Genomic DNA, 22,863 nt, shown 5'->3' on the forward strand with positions numbered 1-22,863 from the left:
TTTGGGTGGTGGCACCCACAGCACCCTCTCCCCAGGGTGTGAGCCCCAGGAAGCCTCTCTGGGCACTCTCTTGGAGGAGGGTCTTCCCAAAAAAGCTGTCACGTGCCCTGGGTAAGGTCCATCTTCACCATCTACCTCTGCCAGGTGAATTTTTCAGCTAAAATTACCCATTTTAGCTGTGCAGGTTGAACAGACAGAGTTTGTAGCCCCATCCCTCTGCGGCCTCTCCCTGGAAGGGGAGCTCGCTCATCCCCTGATTCCCAGGCAGGGAAAGCTTCCCAAATTCCCGGCGAGGTCCCCGTGCCCTGTCTGACAGTGCCATCTTGTGTCCTGCGCTCCGGCTGGAGCCGCGGCAGGGAAAACACGGCAGCGTGGCTGGCTCTGGGGAGAATCTGGCTCCATCCACAGCGTCGCTGATGCAATTTTGCTCCATAAAAGCAATTTGGGAGTGGGAGGAGGCTGGGCTGGAGCAGAGGCGGTGGTGGAGATCGTCTGCCTTTGGAATGAATGGGAGAGGTGCGGGAGCTGTTGCTGCGTCTCGGTTTCCCTGTCTTTGAACATCAGGATAACTGTCCTTTCTCTTTCCGAGGTGCTCAGGGAATCACAGCAAGATGTTGCTGTAGCAGCTCCACCGTGTGTCCGTGCCCTGGTCCAGAGCTGGTTTGAGATGGGACACCCAAACCCCACCCCCTGCTCCGACAGCACCAACCTTCACCTCTCACCAGGCTCTGAGATCTCCCTCCCTCACTGCCACGGGAAATTCAGTTAAATTTTTTTTCCCAAAGTAGGTATTTGGCTTAAATTCTACATTTGGACCCATTTCTGTGTTGTTTTTCTACCCCCCGAGTTTTTTTCCTTCAGCTGTTTTCAGGGAGCTCTGGGGTTTTCCTGCCGCTCCAGGCGCTCTGGGAGCACAGGAAGGGCTGAGTCCGGCCAGCTCAGCACAGCAGTGACCCCTCCCGTGGGTCCCCACGGGCTCCGTGGGGGCTGCCCTGTGTTCCTGCATCCTCACTGAGGAGGAGGGGGCGCTGGGATCTCCATCCCTGCTCCCCCAGAGTGGGGTCAGAGCTGTCCCACCTGTCCCATTGTCCTGGTCATCGCTCCTGGGGGGGGTTTTCCCCCAGAGCTGAGTCCTGGGCACCCTCTGGGCACAGACCCCCCCTGTGCCACCTCCTGTCCCTTCCCTGAGCAGTGCTGCTCCTCCAGCTGGGCCAGACACTTGCCCCACTCCTGCACCAACATCTCCAGATGGTGCAAAGGTGCCCAAGAACCCTGCCCTGCTCCTCCCCAGCTGCCAGTGCAGGGGGGCAACTTCAGTTCGTGGCCATGGCAGTGCCCCGATGGCATCCCCAGTGCCCAGGGACACATCCCCAATTCTTCCCCCCTTCCTCACGTTCCCTTGGGCTGGATCAGCCCTGGAGAAGCCAAACGAGCTACCAGGGATGGGAAGGAAGGGAAGGGGCAGCCCCTCTCCCCACCAAACCTGTTGCCAAGCTAATTCCCAGCAGTTGAAGGCATCTGGGATGACTGGAAATCCTTCTTCAGGGAGAGTCTCCAGATTCCCAGGACCCCCAGGGCTCAGGATGAGCCCCCAGCACTGTTGGCTGGGTGTTCTGCAGAGGAGCAGATGCTGTGTCTCACCAGTCCATGTGCCCCAGAAAGCCAGTGTGTACTGGTTGAACTGGTCTGGGATGGAAAACAACCCCCCCGATGCTCCTGAAGCACCTGCCTGCTCTGAACGAGCCCCTTGCAGGGGCTGATGCTGGAAGGAGTGAGGGGACACAGAAGGACAACAGTGGGGACAGGACAGGACAGGAAAGGACAGACCCCGATGCCCTTGGAGGCCAACGATGGCTTTATCTCTCTGCCACCCCAAACCTCAGAGAGACCCCAAAGCCCACCCCAAGAAAGGAACAGAGGCAGAGAAGAGGCTTGGTGAGAAGAGGTTTGGTAAGAAGAGACTTTTAATCAGACTCTGATACAGCTCTTACAGGGTTTCTCTCGATGGCCGAGGAGCCCGATGGGAACTACGGGGATGTGTCACGATGGGATCTGTGCTTTTACCTGTACAGGAGGGTTTCGCCAGCATTGTGCTTTCCCCAGGGGAAGCAGCTCCATCCTGGGGGCTCCCGTGGCCGTGCATTGTCCCCCCAGCCACCAAGGCCACTGTCCTGGCCACCAAGGCCACCCAGCTCTGCTCCCACCCCTGCCAGCGAGACCCGGGCTCAGGGAGGGATCGGGGACAGGAGGAGGCAGTGGGAGCTGCTCCTGGAGGTGCTGGGGGTCCATGTGGCCTGCCAGGGTCTGGGTGAGGGCTGGGAGGTGAGGCAGGGGCTGTTTTGGAGGGACTGAGGGGAAGGAGCCGTGGGACACTTGGGGGCCTGGCTCCAGCCATCCCCTCTGACTCGCTCCGGGATCAAGGTCCAGCCCCTGGAGCAGAGCCCGGTGCTGGGGGATGGAGCATCCCAACTCCAGCCCTACAGGCTGGACCAGTAGCACAAGGCGGGGCCCCCTCTGCAACCTCCTTTCTGCCTTCTCCAGACCCACTGAACCCCACCCCAGCTCTGTCCCCAGGGTTTGGACCCCTCCCAATGCCCCAGCACCTCCTTGTCCCCCAGCCAGGGACAGCACGCTGCTCTCGGCAGCAGGAGCTGGGCTGGGAACCGGGCAGGGAGCTGATGTGGGGGGACAGGGACATCGGCAGCGGCTCCCCCTCCTCGTCCCACTGCCTGAAGGAAAACTGAAAAGTGCCTGTGCTCACAACTAGCAGCTATTCCCTGTGCCTCTGTGCAGAGAGAGAGGGGAAAAACGGGATCTCTGGGGCTAAAAGCCACCGGGGGTCGGCCCCACCCACAGCCTGGGACCCCGAGGAGGAGTGTGGAGGAAGAACCTGCCCCGGCGAGCGGGAGAAACCCCCGAGGCGGGCTCGGAAAGTGAGAGAGAACAGCCAGAAGTGAATCCTAAACCCAGGCGCACCCACGGACACGCGCACACCCCCCGCACGGACACACGCGACAACACGGACCACTTAAAACACACACACGCACACACACACTCCCCCCAACACCCCGTGTCTAACACCGAATGCCACGACAAAATACAGTATTTCCACAGATAAAAGTAAAGGCGTCGTCCCTCCTCCTCCTCCTCTTTCTCCTCCTCCTCCTGCTCTTCCTCTCTGCAGGATCCGCCCAGGGTGGTTGGAGCCTCCCTGGGCTGGGGGCGGGGGGAAAGGGACGCCCACCCACCACGGACAAGAAATAAAAAGGTAAAAATATGTCCCTCTCTAGAATGAGAATTGATCTGTACAGCACTGGGAATGAAAATAGGTCACGGGCCACTTTGGAATACAGTTTGTCATTTAACAGCATTTACAGTGACATTTACAGAATAAATATACAATAGAAATAGAGAATCTCTAGGCTATTATCCCATCTCCTCTCTCTGTATATATTTTATATATATATATGTATATATATATAATATAGCTTTTTTTGTTGCCTTCCTGCTGACTTTGCCTCTCGTCGATGCTGCACGGAGAGGGGAGGGAAGCGAAGCCTCCCTGGCTGGTTTGGGAATGGGGCTGGGAGGCACGGGGGGGGGGCTGGATCCTTGCCCACACCCTGGGGCTGGATGGGGTGAAGCGTTCTGGCCGTGGGAGGTGTCCTGCTCCACCAACTCCATGGGAGCTGCGGGGGGAACGCGGCCCCCGGGCTCGGGGGCGTCGGGAGGGGACACTGGGCAAAGATTTGTCTCATCCTGTTTTGCTGGTCAGGTGGAGATGGATCCAAACAAAGATGGGAAGGAACATGTTGACTAATGGTGAGGAAAACCCACCAGGTTTGGGCTTCTCCCCCTCAGGGATGATGCAGTGGGGACGTTTCAGTGTCCCTCTGCAGGGACAGGGGAAGGAGAAAGACCTTGGAGGGATGGGGAAGGGGGAATGCTGGAGGAGCACTGCTGATCCTGACCACACGGATCTGGTGCCTCTCAGAGCCATCACTGAGCTGCCTCAGTTCAGTCCTTGCCTCCATTTTCCCCTGGAAAAATGGTCGATGAAGGGCTTGAGCCAATTGTCCAGGAAGAGTCCCCGGGTCACCAGCTAAGCCCACAGAGAAGGACAACAAATAAAGGATCAGAACCCACAGGAGATGTTACTGTGGGGAACCTCCTGGCCCCAGGAATGCTGAGAGGTCAGGGATGTGGTGAATGGACCAAGTACCTTCTGCCTTCACTCACCTCCCAAACAAAACCAAGGTGGAAGAAGAGCCACTGACAGGAAAGCAGAAGAGGGAAGGGAGAGAAGGACTCGTGGACCAGCCCCCCCAAACCTGACCTTCAGACTGGCCTGAAACACCTTCGTGCATGACCCCAGCCCAGCAGGACCAAGGATGAGGTGCTCCCCCAGTTTTTGGAGGCCACAGCAAAGTGCTGAGAGAGGGAGAGAGCCCAGGCAGGTTGCTGCTTCCCTGTCCCCACTGGGAAAGGGGGAATGTGCCAGGGTATACTGGGCCCCTTGGCAGAAGTGCTTGGCTACCTGTGGCATTTAGGGAAATGAGCCCCAGTCCCAGTGGGAGAGACTCAGAGCTGGGAGATCCCCCCCTTTCCCAAACAACCTGGGGAGAAACAACGTGCAGTCACATCAATCTGATCTTCCAAAAAACATGGATGGCCCCCTGGGCTCTGGCAGGGGCTCACCAACCTCATCAAGAGCCAAGGAGATCTGGGATCTCCCACTCCTGGGACTCCCCAACAGCTGCTGCTCCACGGATGCCTGTGGTCCCCAAAAACTGGTCACCCCCATCCAGAAGCTGGTGAGCTCCTGTGGGGGTGCAACAGGACCCCCAAAGGGGGGTCAAAGGGAACAGGAGGAGAAATGAGGAGGCAAGTCCAGAGAGAGTCACTGCCCAGCTCCCCTTGGCTGGAGGGGCACGGGAGGTAAATCAGGGGGTGGTTTCCTGAGAGCTAAACCAGGACTGTGACAGGACTGCATGTCCCACAGCTCCTCTGGGTGTCCCTCTGGGCCATCTGAAGAGAGGAGCAAGAGGAGACGATCGCCATGCCAGGGATTTTGGTTCAGCAGAACATCCCACACATGAGGAGTGACTCCAGGAGAGACTCCTCTCCCCCAGCCAGACCCCACAACGCTCACACACCCAAACCACTGTCCCTTCAAAAGTCTTTCTGCCACTCAACACAAAACTTGCCACTTCATCCCACAGCCATGACATCTCCATGCCTCCAAACAACCCCCAGCCACTGTTCCCATGCTGGTGGCAACAAAGATTCCAAGGATCCACCATCCACAGTCCCAGCCACCCCCATGCTGCTCCCTGCCAACCCTGGTCAGGATTTTGGGGGTCATTTGGGTGTGTCCACAGCTATAAAAACCTACAGGAGATACAACAACAACAACGATGGTGACAACAACAGCACCTTTTTGTGCTCTGAACATCAAGGGTTAAATTGTGCTCGTTGGAATAAGGCCATGACTCCTCCCGGATGAGGGACAAAGACAGGAGGGAAGAGCGCTGGGCGACAGGAGGGAGCGGGGTTGGCTTCCCAACCTGCCTCCGGGTCCTTGTTCCAACCATCAGCTGCTTAGAAAAGAGATTCCTTGCTTCAGATTTGAGAACGACTCTCGGAAAGGTGTCGGAGCGTCTCTTGCTCCTCCTCCCTTCCCCGGGGGCGGCCCCGGGGGGATCCTGCCTTTCAGCCGAGGGTTGTCGGAGGAGTCCTGCCCCTCCCTCAATCCCTCCTTCCCGGTGTCACCTTACGAACGGCTGCTTTGGGTTATGATTTTATAAGAGGGGGGGTTTCTTCTTCGTCTTCCTTATTAATGAATTTTTCCCGTTGCCTGGACGGCCAGGATCCACTCCCCAGTGCCCTCCTCTCGCGGCGGGGGTGGCGGGCAGGGGGGGCCGTCACAGTTCGGACTCGGGGGTGCTGGCCAGGAGGTACCCGCTCCCGTACCGTCCGTTGGGAGCGCTGCTCATCTCCATGGGGGAGTTGCTGCCCGGCCCCAGGTAGGAGCGGTGGGTGGGCATGGGGGACGGGGTCTCGCTGGGCACTTTGCTCAGGATGAAACGGGTCTCGTCGTTGTCTTCCAGGTTGGAGATGTCCTTCATCATCCGGCCCTTCTTGTAGGTGACGGAGAGGGCGTTGGAGCCGTCGGACACGAGGTGGAACTGCCGGAGGATGAAGACCAGGGGCAGAGGGAGGGATGCCAGGATGATCAGGGAGATGAGGATGGCCATGGCCCAGGCTGGGTAGAACAGGAACTTCTCAGCAGCCTGGAAGGAACAGATATTAATGTCACGGGGCTGTCACAGCAAAGGTGATGCCCACCAGGTACCACGGCTCTGAAGTGTGAGACAATCTCTGCTGCCTCCTGCAAGACTCCATCCTCAGGGACACCTGGAGCTGGCAGAAAGTGGGTTCAAATCGAGGGGAAGGACATGGTACTGCCCACAGAGGTCAACCACAATCCACACTGAAACTTCACTCCATGGTCAGAACTGGGTGGAGATGTCTGGGCCGGGTGGACAAACGCAGAGGGTGAGCAGGATGTCACCCAGGAGAGGGGAGCAGGATGTCACCCAGGAGAGGGGAACAGGATGTCACCCAGGAGAGGGGAGCAGGATGTCACCCAGGAGAGGGGAGCAGGGGTGGGAGGAACGGGGTAGTTGCAGCTCTCCCCTGCTCAGCCAGGACCCCTGGGATGGGGAGGGGGGCTGTGCTCACCTCCTCCCTGATCCAGGCGCTGTACCCCGGGGGGCTGACTCCCAGCTGGATGATGCTGGCGGTCATGAGCACGGCCATGCAGATGGGGGACACGTACTTCCAGGTGTAGTAGTAGAACTGGTAGGGCCGGAATCCCAGCATTTCCGTCAGCTCCTGCATGAACCTGCCAGGGAAGAGATGGAATCCTGCTGTTCTCCCCACCTCCAAGGGACAAACCCCCTCCCAGGAGCCCCTGTTGTCAACTGTGCTCAAGGCAGAGCCTGAAGTAGAACGCAGCTGGTCCTGGGGAGCATCTCAATATTCCTCAAGCCTGTAGGACTTGTGGGAAACTCCTGAGGAAAAGGCCTTTTGAGCATTATCCAGAGCCTCCTTTGCTCTGACCAGCTTAGGAACAACAAGAAGCACCGGGGGGAACAAGGTGTCTTTCCAGAAGGACATGGAAACCTCAGAACAAAGGTTGATCTCGGGGGACAGGGCACCACAACAAACAGGAGATACCCACAAAAAGAACCTGCTCCTGGGGCTGAGTTACACCGGGGCAGGGCGGGAGGATCAAGGTGAACTGAGCTTTTCTCTTGGAGAAAAAGCCATACAGAAAAGAGCTGGAAGGGGGTTTTTTTTAGCCAGGAGTCACAGCACAGTTATTCCTTTTGCTGTACAAGTTCCTTACTTTTTGGTGCCATAAATCCAGGCCACAGCGATGTTCTCCAGGATCACCACGACAGTGAGAGGCAGCGTGGCTGAGTAATCATCAAACATGGTGACAAAGTAGTTCCCAGAGCGCTGCACAAAGATCAGCCCCACCAGGAAGGCGAAGATGCAGCAACCGACTGGGGGGAGCAAACAGGGGTGGTCAGCAGAGCCCCCCGAGCAGAGCCAAGACCACCACAAGGTCCATTCCCTGCATTGGAGTGGTCAGCAAACCCCCCTGAGGGACACCGAGGCCTCCCCAAGGCCCATTCCCTGCATTAGCAAGGCCCAGTTCACACCCACTGTGTCCACACTCTCCTGGAACGTCTCCTCAGGGCAACGGGGACCCCCCACCCCTTCCCCAGGAGGTTGCAGGAGAAAGGCCCTCACCTGTGAACACCTCCTTGCGCACCTTGAAGGTGTCGATGATGGGGGTGGTGATGCCCGACATGGTGCCGATCATGCTGCCCAGGCCCAGGTTGATCAGCATCAGGAAGAACATGACGGACCAGAAGGGTGATGCTGGGAAGTGGGTCATGGCTTCGGTGAAGGCGATGAAGGCCAGGCCAGTCCCTTGCACCGACTGTTGAGGGGGACACAGGACCGACAGATGAGGAGAAACACGTCAGGGACACAGACTTCAAGGCCCTGAATGGCTCAGGTCTCCCTCCCTGAACCAGTCCTCAAGGAAGGAAAACCCCAGTCTGCTGCTGGTGATGACCCTGCAGGACTCGCTATGGACAGACCTTACCCCGACCCCAGGAGGGACCACAAGGGGAAAACCACAGGGACGTGGATTCCCAGCCGTGGAGGGTTTCTAAAAGAAGTTTTTCCAGATCCACGTGCCCAAGATTGACACAGGGAGGGGCAATGGGTGTGGGTGAGCTCCTGAGAGTGCCAGCAGGTACCTTGTTGAGCTCATCCTCCAGCAGGCAGGCGTCCAAGCCCAGCTCCTTGAAGTGCCCCTCTTTCACCGTCATGATCACCCTGTACATCTCGTTGTAGTCCTTGGCAGTGAGGTGGGAGAAGTTCACGTGGGGTGGGATGAGGTCATGGCTCAGCACGTTGGTGTTCAGGTAGCCCAGGATCTTCTCGGCATTCCTAAGGGACAACAGAACCTCTCAGGTGGTGTGAGATGTGTCGGATTTACCTGCAATTTGCGGACTAGGAGCCCATCTTAGAGCTGGATTTTAGGCTGGAAGAGCTGAATGCCCAACTCCCTCAGTGAGACATCTCTAGAAATACAAGTCTTGGCCATCAGGAACTTGCATCCACCAAAACCCAGGATCACCCAGCTCCAGAGCACTTCCTCTGTTGCCTCCAGAGCCACCGCAACCAGCAGCAGCAGAGACCTGCCCACCCCAAACAAATCAAACCCAGCTCTTACTCCACCACACATTTCTCGTTCATGATGTTGGCCTTGAAGCCCAGCACAGCAAACACCACCAGGGTGGCCAGCACGGACGTGAAGAAGTTGATGAAGGACACGAGTGTGGCGTCGAAGTGGCAGTTGTTGTCCTGCTTGTTGTAGCTGGAGAAGGCGATGACACCCCCAAAGCCCAGGCCCAGGGCAAAGAAAACCTGCGTGGCCGCCTCCCGCCACACCTGGGGGTCCAGCATCTTGTCCAGCTTGGGAGGAAGACAGGAGAAGAAGTTCAGTGGTCTGGTGACCCCACTGCTCACCCCAGTGGAGCCAGAGCTCCACTGAAAGGCTGCTGTGCCTCCAGACTGGGCTGGTTTGGGAGCATTTTGATGGGAGGTGGAATGAGATGATCTTTAAGGTCCCTTCCAACCCAAACCATTCTGGGACTTCCGTGATCTACCACGGTCAGGTCATCACCCAGCACTCACAAGTCCTTCTCTTTCCCACAGAGGCGTGGGGAGGTCAGGCAGAGGTTTGAGCTGACCCTGCCTCTGGGTGCTCCACTTGCCTCAGGGCCTGACCTGGGTGCTCCATCTCCCAGTGCAAAGCCCTGCAGCTTCCCAGCGGAGACCCAGCTGCCCTGGGGAGGGGTGTCCATGTCCCCCCGCCCCAGGGAGCCACAATCCACCCAGTGATGTGTCTCCATCCTTCCCTGGCCACCTCCTCCTTCCAGAGCACATGGAGCACTGGAAATCCAACATCCTGGCTGGGGGGGGTTGTTTTTAACTCCCAGTCCCCCCCAACCACATCCCCCCTCTCCCAGGAGCCAGAGCTGCAGCCTGGAGGCCTCCCAGCGTCATTCGTCAAGAGCCCATAATTAATGTCTTCCAACAGCCTCGTCGGCTGAGCTGATTCATCTACATCTCTGCTTAATTAATTAATTAGCTGCTTAATTAATAGGCACATACCACCAGCAGAGGTTTTGCTGCCAGACAGAGTTGTTCCATGAAGTCTTTATATTTGTATTGGGCCTCAGGCTCCCCCCCACTCCCCACCCTGGTGTCTGGGCAGCTGAGGGGGGGACAGGGTGATGCTGAGGGGTGAGTTTGTGAGGCTCTTGGCTGTCCTGGCCACACCCTAAACTTTGGGTGCTGATGACCTATCAGGATCCCCGAGGTAGTTTGGGGTTGGCACTCTCGTTTTTAGGGTGGGGAGGAAAATAAGTGAAATATAGGGAACTAATAAGAGGAATAAGAAAACTAAGGGAGAACAGGGTGTGACCAGCCAGGAGGAGAACCTGTTTAGGGTTTGGGGGCTCTCACCTTGGGTGTGAACATGTGCATGATCCCATCCACTGCCCCACGCAGGAGAAGTCCCCGCACCAAGAAGCAAACCAGCACCAGGTACGGGAAGAGGGAGCTGAAGTACATCACCTGGAGAGAGAGGGATCCAACACGGGCACAGCCTCCTTTCCCACCCAGCCACCTCCCCGTCCAACCCACAGGAAGCCAACTGGGGAGAGGGGGGGGGTTTCCCACCCAGGGGGGTTTCCCACCCCAGGGTGAGGTTTGTTCCTCAGGCAGCCATGGGACCCCTTGGAGCAGGATGTTCCCAGTGCTGGAGCTCAGGTGGATTTGCTGCCCTGGCTGATCCCTGGCTGCAGGTTGGACTAAACATCTTCCTTACACTCTCTTTTGATCTTATTCTGGACCCCCTCAGAGATGGCCCCGACTGTGGAGTGGGTGTGAGCATCCCAAGGGTCACAGCACCCCTCAGCTCCCCCAGACCAGGAGGAAGGGTCTCCATCCTCCCCTGGCCACCTCCCGCTTCCAGAGCACCTGAAGCACTTGAAACCAAACATCAAAGGAGGCGTTTGACATCCCAGTCAAAGGAGAGCGACCCTGAGGTGGGAAGCTCCTGCCCCGAGCACAGAGCCCAGCCAGGCTCAGGGGGCCACCAGTACCCACCTTCCCAGAGGACTGGATGCCTTTGATCATGGCCAAGCCAACCAGGCTCCAGGCCACCAACAGACACAGGGTCATCTTCCAGTTGAGCCCCCCGCTCTCCGAGATGGAGTTGGAGATGTCCAGGGTCTCCCGGTACCAGAAGTAGGTGGTGGCCGAGCTCCTCTCACATTCTGTCTCCACAACTGCAACAGAGCAGGGACAGGAGAGCGTGAGGGGGCTGGGGGACAGTCACCCACTGCCTCTACTGTGAAAAACCCACTGGAGCAGGCCAGGGAAGGGAGGTACCTCTGGAAGCTAAGAGGCAGGAATTAATGGGGTTTGTTTTCAGCAGGAAAAATAAGAGACAGAACATAAAACCATTACCAGGTGAAAATTAGATATTAAATACAGGGAGAGACATTTTTATTTGCTATAAATCCCCTCAGAGTGTCCCAAGGAGGTGCTCAGATGATATTAAACACCATTAGCTCCATCAGTGTCTCGGTCGGGCACCAATGGAACAGCCAGGTCCTGGATCAGATCCCGGCCTCAAGTACTGAGGAAGCCTGAAAATCCACACTGTGGATTCCCAAACTGGCACCAAATCCCACTGGTGGGGTCAGAGAGTGTGGAAGACCCTCATCCAACCTCATTCATCAAGAGCCCATAATTAATATCTTCCAGCAGCCTCGTTGGCAAGGGAGAGCTCTCCCTGTGCTCAGGGCAAGCAGGGAGGACTCAGGAGACACCTCAACCTCTGGTGGCCCCGACCTGTGACAGCTACAGGTGTTGGGGGTCTCCAGTGCCCCCAGCCCCCTCCCCTGGGAGCTGCTCCCTCCCAGCTGAGCCCCCCCTGGCCCCAGGGCTGTTCCTTACTGGCCACGGAGCCGTTCTTCACCAGGGGACACTCGCTCCAGGGCAGCGGGTACTGGAAGGACTTGAAGAAGTAGAAGATGCTCCAGCCAATGATGACATTGTAATAGAGACCGACGAAAAAACACACCTGGGGGGAGGAGGGAGAGAGGACACGGCCTCAAATCACAGGGCAGTGACACTGTGCCTCAAATCACAGGGCAGTGGCACTGTGCCTCAAATCACAGGGCAGTGGCACTGTGCCTCAAATCACAGGGCAGTGTCACTGTGCCTCAAATCACAGGGCAGTGTCCTTCCCTGTGCCCACCTTCCCGCTGGGCAGAGAGTGGGGTGCAGGGATCAGGGGATGGGCCCACCCCCAAACCAGCCCATGAGTGGAGCTGGAAATGCACCCCTTGACCTCTCAAACCTCCCCATGGGGTTTGGTTCCACCCCACCCAACCCGAGGTGGGGTCTGGGGGCTCCCCAGGGCGCACTCACGAGGCAACTGGCGTAGCCAATGCCCCCCAGGCGGGGACAGATGTAATTCCAGACTCCGATGCTGCCCCTGCGGATCCGCTGCCCCACAGCCAGCTCCAGGAAGAACAGGGGGAGCCCGATGATGATGAGCAGGACCAGGTATGGGACCAAGTAAGCACCTGGAGGGGGCGAGAAAGGTCGTCATGGACCCCTCTCTCTGTTCCCAAGGGCATGGGACAGGGATGGACAGGCAGGGACAGGCTCTGCCTGGTCCATCAGCTCCTTTGCAAATGGCCTCAAGTTGCATCAGGGAAGGTTTAGATTGGATATCAGGGACAATTTCTCCATGGAAAGGGTGGTCAGGCCCTGGCACAGCTGCCCAGGGCAGAAGTGGAGTCACCATCCCTAGACGGGTTTAAAAGGTGTGTGGATGTGACACTTGGGGACACGGGGTAGTAGTGAGGATGGCAGTGCTGGGTTTGGCTTGGTGGTCTTAGAGGGCTTTTCCAACCTAGATGATTCCATGATCTGGGAATGGAGATTAGAGCCTGGCCAGCAGAGAAGCTTGTGGAGAGGAGCAAACATACGTGTGGAAGGGAAGGGTGCAACACCCCCTGCCACTGTGGGGACATGTGGGATTGACCCCAAAGCACACAAAGACCCCCTGCGTCCATAGACACTCCATGTGCAAGGACACCCCTCCAGGAGCCAATCCATGGGGCCACATTCCCAGCCATCTCTGGCACAGAGGGAGGCAGGACCCTCCTGTTCCCCGGGTCCTGCCTGTTCTCGTCTGTCCAACACATCCCAAACAGCAGCACCCACCACCCCACTGCCAGCTGGGGCAGAGCAAAATCCTCTGGCGGGGGAGGCCCAGCTGAGAGGAAGAAGTCAGTTAATCTCTGTCTGATTGCTGAGGCTGGAGAGGAACCCGGGGCTCCCGGGGCCAAGTGCCCGTAAAGGATGCGATGACTCAACGCTGCAGCTGATGAACGACTCCAGCCTCCTGCCAGGAGCCGGGATGGGCTCTGAGCACGTGGCTGCCTCCGGCAGGGCAGCCGGCAGCGAGAATTCCCGGCTGGATTGACACCTCGGTGACAGCCACCACCCCCCCACGGCCCCGGCCGGGACCTGGAGCAGCCGAGGCTGCTCTGAGCAGGGGCTCGGCAAATCCAGAGGTTGGGATCATGTGTTAGAAATGCAGGGGGGGCAAAACTGAGGTGCAGCAGCTCCGGGTGACTGGGAGGGGGAAAGGAGAGGCGGGGAGCAGAGCTGGAGCTGGTGGAATTGGGGAAGGACCACGAGCATCCCATCTCTGCAACGCCCTCCCGGCCATCCCGGCCTGAGGCAGACGGACACGTTCACGTGGAAATGTGTCCAGTACTGGAGATTTTCTTGCTGTGATGTCTGGGAAGCTGGGCACCAGCTCAAGCCTGTACATCACCATGCTCAGCAGCACCAGGGCCAGCCTGTGCCAGCTCCTGGCACACCGAGTGCTGGGAATTTGGCTCCAGCCCATCCTGCTCCCGGCACAGCGTCATCCCCCGCAGGCACCTGCTTGGGGAGCAGGAGAGGAGCAGCAGCCACCACCACATCCCTGCTCAGCACGGCCAGGAATGCTCTGTCCATCCCTCCCCACCTCCTGCATCCTGCTGGCTGGCACCACGCCACAGGCCAGGGGGATCCCAGCCAAGGGGGGGAAGAAAAGGCAGAAAATCAGTGTCTGCCCCATGGGACAGAGAGGTGAGGCCACCTGGGCTAAAGAAAGGGAAAGGGAAAGGGAAAGGGAAAGGGAAAGGGAAAGGGAAAGGGAAAGGGAAAGGGAAAGGGAAAGGGAAAGGGAAAGGGAAAGGGAAAGGGAAAGGGGTGCTGACTGCACATTTGGCAGGATGACTCATCCTAATGACAACTGGAGATGTTTTAGTTATTGAGGGCACTGCAGCTTTTCCAGTTGTGGGGCTGGGGGCACAAGGGATGCAATGCTGGGAACATGGAATGCTCAGGGGAGATGGGAGCACTGGGTGGGCTGGTCCTGGCCCCGGCAGCACTGCTGGGAAGGGGCCGGGTTTGGGTTAATGGTGAGGGACCCACCCAGTCAGTGTCATGAAGGGTGGGGGGTCTCAGCACAGCTGGACGAGGCCTGGCCCTCTGGGCTGCTCCTGGGAGCCCAAGGAGGAGGCACGGGGTGGGATGAGAGAACAGACTGGTGGAAGGAGGATTTGGGAAGGGACTGGAGTCTGGACAATGTGGCTTCAGGACACAGGGAAACAGGAGGACTCTCTTCCCGTTTTATCCAATGTGACTTCAGGACCCAGGGAAATGGAGGGATTCTCTCTTCCCATTTTCCCCCTAGTTTACAAAATTGCCCCAGCAGGAATCAGGAGCTGCAGCAAGAAATCCTGGGTCCTACCCTGGGATTCACCTTGACTTTGGAGTGGGCAGGTGGACAACCTTTAGGAAGAGGCTGCCCAGGAGATTCCAACAACTCAGCACAACTCCTGGCTGCCCCTTTCCACCTTCAGAGCCCACATAACCCACCTTAGAGCCCAAATAACCTCTGTCCTGCCCCAGCATCCACACCCCGATGTGTGGTGGGGCACAATTGGGCCATATCCCCCTCTCCAAGGGCTGATCCCACCCCTGCCCCGGGTCTCACCTCCTCCGTTCTTCTGGCAGAGGTAGGGGAAGCGCCAGACGTTGCCCAGCCCCACGGAGTAGCCAATCTGGGCGAGGATATACTGCAGTTTGCTGTTCCAGGCCGGCCTCTCCGCATCCAGGTCCTCCTCCCCCTCCTTCTGCTTGTCCCAGGCCTCCCCGCCCGTCACGTTGAGGACGCTGCGTTTGTAGTCCACGGGCTCCTGGTGGGCCAGCAGGTCGGCCACCGACTCGGTGACATGTTCGCTGCTGTGCTCCCGCTGCGTCACCTTGCTGTTCTTGGGCATCGGGACGGCTCGGGGGGCCCCGGGGGCGGGATGGGGCGAGGGAAGGAGAGGAACGTCCCGCGGGGAACGGCACCGGCGTGAGCGACAGCTCGGGCCTCACCTCCTCGTCATCAGCAGGACCTGGGGGGGAAGGGGTCAGTGGAGGGGGTTGGGTTTGTTTTGTCCTCTGATGGGACCGGCAGCACTGGGGGAGAAGGGTTTCCATCATCCCATCCTTGGGGGCCTTCAGCTGAACCAGGAGCGTCCCCTTCTCCATGAAGGATGGACCAGGAGCAACCCCCCGGTGGAGCATTGTAGAGTCCCAGGATGGTTTGGGTTGGAAGGGACCTTAAATCTCATCCAGTGCCACCCCCTGCCATGGGCAGGGACACCTTCCTCTAGCCCAGGTTGCTCCAAGCCCCATCCAAGCTGGCCTTGGACACTTCCAGGGATGGGGCAGCCACTCTCTCATTCCTGGAGAAGGGCCTCCTGTGACCCCCAGCAGGGAATTTCCCTGGGCTCCAGAGGACAGGGACAAGTGATGGAGCTGCTCACATCACTGTGACACCTCTTGCCCCTCCAACACCCCCAGGCAGCAGCTGAACCCCACAAAATCTGACACCAACTCCAGCTCTGCCCAAGGCCCTGCCCTCCTGTCCTGCTCCCTCCCCTCCTGGCCGTTGGCAGAGCCCTGGATAAGCTCCACGACAACTTGGAAGCTTTCAGGGGACAGTGACAAACACCCAGGATATCTCTCCATCCCGGGACATTATCAGGAGTGACATAAAATCCCTGGAGCCTGATGTTAAATCTTCCCAGGCAGCTTTACAGCGGAGAGCAGCAGCCAAGGCCAAGCCATCAATCCCAGCCCCTCCTGCTTCCCAGCTTCCAGCCTGGGCCAGGAGGAATGATCCTGCATGGAGGCACCTCCACAACCTGGCTCAGCCCTGCAGGTCTCTCTCCCACCTTGAATATCTCAGGAACACTGAGGGAATGTGCTCTGCTGCTCTGGGGATCCCCAGCCTGGGAAAGCAGCACGTCCCTCCTCTCCATACTGGGAGAACTGGGGTGGGACTGGCAGCTCCCAACCCAGCTGGGACTGTGGTGCTTCACCAAGTGGGGAGAAAATACAGAAACCCCACAACAAACCCCTCATCTTGCAAAAATGACTCTCCTGAAGAGCCAGGCTTCCTTCTCTTCCATCCTCTCCATCCCTGTCTCCCAGGGTACACACGGCTGGTCGCTGGGGCCTGGCAGAGCTCTGGGGCCACACCCAGGGGATGATCCCACCCTGGCCCAGCTGCAGCACCATCCCCCAGGCCTGGGGGCTTCCTCAGTCAGCTCCAAGCTCATCCAAGCCCCCGGTGGCCTCTCACAGGTGACATTGCCCAAACAGCCCCTCGGCCCTGGGAAAACTGACCCTGGTCCGTACCGGGATGGAGGATGGACAATGCAGGGTGGGCCTCCCGGTGTCCCGTCTGCCTCCATGACTTTTCAGAGCCTTTCCCATCTCTTTTTGCCTTTGGAGAAACACTTTTGATCCAATCTAGCCCCCAACCCCAACCCTTCTCACAGCAGCAGAACCCCTTCCCCACCAGGGCACTGACGTCCCCAGACAGGGCAGAGCAGCAGCAGCAGGAAACCTTCCCCTCCCTCGCCTTCACCTCGGTGCTTTTTCACCCCTGAAGAAAGTTCCCCCTTTGCCAGGCCTTGTTCCTTTTACAAAAAAAAAAATCTATTTTCGGCTGTCGGCTGCATCTGTTGCCAGGCAACCGTCTCGGCTCCGCATCTTTCCCGGATCCGGCTCCTCCGGAGAAGCCGTTTAAATTACCCATTTAAATTATCCGTTTAAATTGTCCTTTCAGGGCCGGGCCGGCGCTGTTTGATTTCCTAACGAAGGCTCATTCACGGAACCCGCTCGCGGCTCGATCGTGGCAATCACGGGCACGTGGCTGCCCGGGGCTGGAGCATCTCCCGGGGTGGGGAGGGAGGGGAAGGGTCAGGAAATCGCCGGGATTTCCGTCGGGTTTGGATCGGGCTGTGTGTGGGTTTGTGCAGACCTGGGTGAATCCCCCACGGGCTGTTTGCTGCTCCTCGTCTGCTCAGCAGCTGCTTCAGCTCCTTGGGAGCACCGGGAGGGCTCAGCCCGGGGATGAAGTGTCCCTTTGTTCCAGGGACAGAGCCAAGGTGGCCAGTGAGGAGCTGGCTGAGCCCCTGGAGCAGAGTGTCCCACGGTCAGGGCATCCTCAAAGGCTCTCCTGGGACAGCTCAGCTCCTTGGAGGTGCCCAGCTCCAGGGAAGGGGGTACTGGGCCAGGACAGACCCCACAACATCCCACCCTGGGTCTCAACCTCAGTTTAGGTCCTCCCAGAGTTGTTCTGAGGGGCTGAGAGGCAGCAGGTCCTGGAAGAGCAAGGTCCTTGCAGCACCTCCAAAACCCAAGGGCTCTCAGAGGACACTCCAGACAGCAACATTCCCAAAGGATTTGGGGTGTCAGAGGTGTTCAGCTGGGCCAAGGGGTCTCCAGGCACTGGGATGAGGGTGAAGAAGCAGGGGACGAGTCTTCCTCCCCACGGGAGAGGCACCCAAATTTAACCAGAGAGGGAAACTCTGGCAGAGATCCAAACCCTGCTCCTGGAATGGCTCTGGCAGCGTCCCCATGGCTTTCTTGGGAACATCCAGGATCCAAACCCTGCTCCTGGAATGGCTCTGGCAGCGTCCCCATGGCTTTCTTGGGAACATCCAGGATCCAAACCCTGCTCCTGGAATGGCTCTGGCAGTGTCCCCATGGCTTTCTTGGGAACATCCAGGATCCAAGCCCTGCTCCTGGAATGGCTCTGGCAGTGTCCCCATGGCTTTCTTGGGAACATCCTGCTGTCTCCCAGTGGCTCAGCCCCAGCCTGGGGATGAAGGTGTTGCCAAGGCCTGAGGGAGAGAGGATCCTTCCTGACAGTGATGCCATGAGCTCACCCAGCCTTTGCCATCCCCATTCCTGCTGGAACCGTGGGATGATCCCAGCCAGAACCAGCCTGGAACCACCAACCCCCCGGCACAGGGACACTACCCAGGGAAAGCAGGGCCAGCAGGGCTCTTCCTAGTCCTTTCCCCAGCATGTCCTATCAGCTCCAAGGTCCCCACCCCTCAAATTGAAAAGCACAGTCCAAATCCATCTGAGAGAGGTATTTCCATGCATTTCTTTGATTGAGAAGGGAATTTAATCAAAAATTCATCCGCCAAAAATAACAACCACCCTGTGAGAAAGACGAGGCAGATCAGCTGACAACCAGGAGCTTTCCGGGCTGGAGAAAGAGAGAAAGCCCTTGTCACTGACAGATGGAGATTCAGCTTGTTTACTTAGTCCTCGTGACCTTAATTTTCTTAAATGTGCCTTTTTTCTCTCTCTGGAGAAGACAGATGAGGGTCTTCCAGAGCAGGAACCTCACTTGTGCTGCCAGGCCAGGGTTGCCTTTGCACCCACAGCTTTGCCCAGGTCAAACCAGAGCTGCTGCCACCCAGCTGGACAGGGAACAGGGATTTTCCCACAGCAGGAGAGGGGGAAGGACCAGTTTGTGCTGGGGTTGGTCCTGGTGTCTCTGAGTGCAGCCAACACATCCCATGGGAGCTACAAGGGGAGGCACTGGGGCTCTCCCTGGGGACAACTCCCCTCCTCATGCTCCATGTCCCACTTCCTGGGCCCAGGGGGTTCCTTCATGTCCAACCCCTTGCAAAGCAGCCATTCCCTAAGCCCTGATCCCAGAGCTGAGCCTGGGGCTCCAGCTTGCACAAAGTGACCCTCCCCATCCCTGTCCCCTGTCCAGGTGACACCTCCCCCCCAAGCCTGTCCAGGTGGGTCCACAAGGACTGTATCCCTTGGGATTGAGCCATCACTGCAGCAGATCCATGGTTTGCCATGGAACAAGCTGGATTCACCCCACACAGGGCTGAAGAAGCTCCTGCTTTGCTACACCCAGAGGGTTTAATCCCTGCCCAGAGGCTCCCACTGATCCCAAAAACATGGACTAGGGCAAAGCTGCTGTTTGGGATGAGTGCAGACCCCCAGGAGCAGAGGACACCACGGCCCTGCAGCAGCACCCCGGGGTGTGGGGGAGGGATGTTGGGATGTGCCCTGCTGAGCCCAGCCACCTCAGGATTGGGGAGCCACAGAGGCTGGAACCAGCTCAGCAAAGCTTCCAGCTGGGCCTGGGAGGGCAGAGACAGGCAGGGGGGAGAGGGGGATTCACAGCTGCCAGCACAGTCTGGGTCCAAAGGATGGGACAGGGGGAGATTTCTCCTCCCCTGGGCCCAAATTCTACATTTACGCCTGTTTGGGTCTATAAAGGGAAACTGAGGCAGGTAAAAACCACGAGGTGGGATTGGATGAGTTTAAAATGAATATTTAAAGCCTTAGGGACTCTCTGCTGTCCCTCCCTGTCCCAGCATCAACCCCCCTTCAGCTGCTGCAGAGCTTCCACTCAAATCCCCCTGAAGGAGAGAGGAAGATGCTCCTGACGAAGCTCCTGGTGAAGGATCCAGCTCACCAGGCCCAGGAAGGTCCTGCTCACCCCATCAAGGTCACAGAGCGGGGAAGGGAGAGGTGGCAGAGTCACAGAGGAATTTCAGGAGGTGGAAATCCTCCCTCAGGATCGGGCTGGGAGATCCGAGCATCGATTTGCAGCTCCCCACACCCAGAGGCAGGGAAATCCTGCCCCCAAGGCCAGGCTGTTCTGTGCAGAGGGGGAGACTGGAGCAGGGAGGAGAAGGGACAGATCCAAGGTCACCCAGGAAGCAGCGAGGCCGGGAAAGAGAGGAGAGGGAAGGAACAATCATCTCTCCCTCGGTCCCGCCCAGCCGAGGGGAAGGAGCCCGGGGTGCACATCCCATGAGCCCAAATCATGGGAAAAACACCTTCCAGGCCCTACCTGCTGCTTCCCATGGTCAGGAGAGCCTCTGCAGTGGGAGAGGGATCGCCCTGGCAGAGCCAGTCCTTTGGGAGACATTCTGCCTTTGGGAAGCATCTCGCTTTCCAAGCCACAAGAAACCAAGGGCAGGACCCTCCAAGCAGCATCCAAGCCCCACTTCCAAGCCCCAAGAGGAGATTTTTGCTCAAGGCAGAAGCGTTGCAGCTCTGATCCCTCCCAGCCCTGCCCCAAGGACCTGTCTGGAACCCCTGACCCACAAAATTCCCTTCCATCAGGGAGGGGGAAGCAGGAAAAGCTTCTCCAAGACACCTCCATCTTAAACCTATTTCCTGCTGGGCTTTGCTCCTCCCTGCTCGGCCTCCAGCTCCACAGGGAAGGGTTTTGCCATCCGGGCTCATTAAGGCTGCTCCCATTCTCCCCTTTTTATAACGAGCCCCGCTAATTAGCACCTGGCTAATTAGAGGGCACAGGGGTGACTCAGTGCCACCGGCTGTGTTTGCTCCTCACCCCCACACCTGGGGAGGCACAAACTTCGGCTGGGGTGGGTGTGAGGAGCTGGGAGAGCGCAGGAGAAGCTTTCCTGGGAGCCAGACTCCTGTCCTGGAGCAGCTCTGTGACCCGGAGGTGGCATTTGCCCTCCGAAGGTGTTTGAGGGGCAGACAAAGCCCCCGTCCCGCTTTAGCACCGTGACACAGGAGCTGAGCTGAGTCAGAGCTGCCCCCGCTTCTGCCGCACACCCACCCCTGGCTCCTGCCAGAAAAGCACCCAGATGTTATAAATAACCCCCGTTCCTCTGAAGGGAAGCAGAGCTGGGGCTGCTCCAGCCCTTGCTCCACCCCGGAGGTGGGTGCCCTTCCCACCCTAAGGGCACCTTTCCCGTGCCATGTGAGTTCCCTTCCCACTCCGGCCGTGGGTGCCCTTCCCATTCCAGAACTGGGGGGCTTTCCCCCTTGGTGGGTGCCTGTCCCACCCCGGGGTTTTCACACATTGCAGCAGCTCGTTTCTCCCACAGGTGCCAAGAAACCTCCAGAAAAGACCATTTTGCCGACTGGGTGGTGAGATGGACCCTGGAGGAGGACGAGCCTCAGCACCGGGGTTTGTCACGAAGCACTGAGCCCGTTGATTCATCGGCTCTGGGCTCCTTTCCTGTCCCATTTGGTGTCATGAGAACACACATCAGCTGCAATAACGTGACACCAGAGCAAACCAACACCACATGGTCCCTCCAGGGCCCGCTTTGATTCACCAGATGATCTTTTCCCACTTCAGTCTCAGCAATGCCTCGTAACTCACCCCCCTCCAGCCAAAGGTCGGTGACTGAACCCCAAACCAGCCAAGGTTTATCCCAAAAAGCCCCGACGGGGCAGCACGCGGGTCCCGCCGCCAGCCCTGCTTTTCCCTGTTGTAACTCCTGGAGCTGCTGCCACGTTTGTAAACAAACAATTCCAAATGCAGCCCAGGATGGGGGGAAAGCAGAGCCTCTCCTCCCAAGGGGGTGGTTTTGCCTGGATTTGCAGGTCAGCATCTGGTTTAGGGTCAGTTTGATCCTCGTGACTCCAGATTCCCTGCTCTGTGAAAGCCTGAAGCAGCAGTGGAGGGTTTTAAACCAAACCCTTTAATTCCTATTGATTTTAGAGGAGCCACCTCCAGTTTATCCCAGTGGACAGCTCAGACCCACATTTTGTTCCCCTTGGAGCAGCTGAGCTGCAGTCAAACCCCAGCCAGGTTCCTTGACCTAGTCCTGACACCTCTGGAGAAATATCCAGCAGAAACTCTCCGCCCTGCCGAGAATAGCTCCGGGTTTTTTCCTACCCAGACCAGAAATAGTTGCATCAGCTCCTGATGGACTCAAACCTCAGGTGCCTCAGACACAAGGCATGATCCGGGAAGCAGGATTTCACCTTCTGGGTCCTCTACAAAGAGCTGGGAGCAGATATCCCCACGAGTCTGAGCCCCATGTCCCTGGAGTGATGGAAATTTGGACCCGGCCAAGCCCGAAACACCCACCTTTGGGTGCATCCCCACACCCAGTATTGGGGATTTCACAAAACCAGGAGCCCAAGCCCCATTTTTCTGCCTCAAACCCAACCAGCCACGCTCAGGGAGCAGCATAAAAACAAATAAAAGAAGGGGCAATTACCCCCCAACACACACACACACACTTCAGGGGCCAGGACCGAAATAATTCATCACAGCCAAACGCTTTCTCCTCTCCCAATGTTATTGTCAAGGTCAACCTGGAGGCTGCATTTCCAGCCATCCTCAAAAGGGATGAGCCCCCCACCAACAAGAGCCGGGCAGGCACCCAGTGCCACCCCCCCAGCGACCCCCAGCCCCCCGGGGTGGCTGAAGCCATTTGCAGTCTCTCAGTGTCCCCCCGGCCCCTGATGCCACCACCCTTAGGGCCACGCCTGATGCCTCCAGGCTTAGGTGAAGCCTCCATTAACCCCCCGACCCGTCCCTGAGCATCTTCCCCTCAAAAAGCCCTGGTGGGGAGGGGGCACCCAGAGCCGGGAGCCCCCGGGGAGGGGGGAGATCCTCGGGAGCGGGGGGAGCATCCTTACCTTGGCGCTGCGGGGAGGATGAAACCGGCCCGATCCCGGCAAAAACCGGCCCGATCCCGAAGGAAACGGCGCAAATTCCCGGTAGAAATCACCCAGGTTCCCCCCGCTCCGGTGCGGGGGAGGCGGGGGGCGAGAGCGGGCGGTGGCGGGGCCGGTCCGGGGCTCCCGGTGCTGCGGGAAAGCGGCAAACTGGAGCGGCAGCGAGCGGGGGAAGGGGAGCAGCGGCCGGGAAGGGCTCGGCACGGCGCGGCGGTGAAGCTCCGAGGTGGCGGTGAAGCCCCGGGGTGGCGGTGAAGCCCCGGGGTGGCGATGAAGCCCCGGGGTGGCGGTGAAGCCCCGAGGTGGCGGTGAAGCCCCGAGGTGGCGATGAAGCCCCGAGGTGGC

General features: G+C 58.4%; 1 protein-coding gene across 1 annotated transcript; it reads right to left on the reverse strand.

Annotated features, from left to right (window-relative positions):
- Positions 1-1,930: 1,930 nt before the first annotated feature.
- SLC6A17 (solute carrier family 6 member 17) lies at positions 1,931-22,595 on the reverse strand. Its single transcript, XM_051771662.1, has 12 exons — positions 22,480-22,595; positions 14,732-15,137; positions 12,097-12,254; positions 11,620-11,746; positions 10,765-10,946; positions 10,120-10,230; positions 8,822-9,063; positions 8,343-8,535; positions 7,825-8,017; positions 7,415-7,574; positions 6,745-6,907; positions 1,931-6,293 (listed from the first exon to the last, which is right to left on the reverse strand). Exons 2-12 carry the CDS (start codon positions 15,015-15,017, stop codon positions 5,925-5,927), a joined length of 2,184 nt encoding a protein of 727 aa, XP_051627622.1. The 5' UTR covers positions 15,018-15,137; positions 22,480-22,595; the 3' UTR covers positions 1,931-5,924.
- Between the last annotated feature and the right edge of the window lie 268 nt (positions 22,596-22,863).

This window comes from Manacus candei, unplaced genomic scaffold, assembly GCF_025592945.1.
Source record: "Manacus candei isolate 608988 ecotype Guabito, Panama unplaced genomic scaffold, ASM2559294v1 h1tg000139l, whole genome shotgun sequence".
Lineage (NCBI taxonomy): Eukaryota > Metazoa > Chordata > Aves > Passeriformes > Pipridae > Manacus > Manacus candei.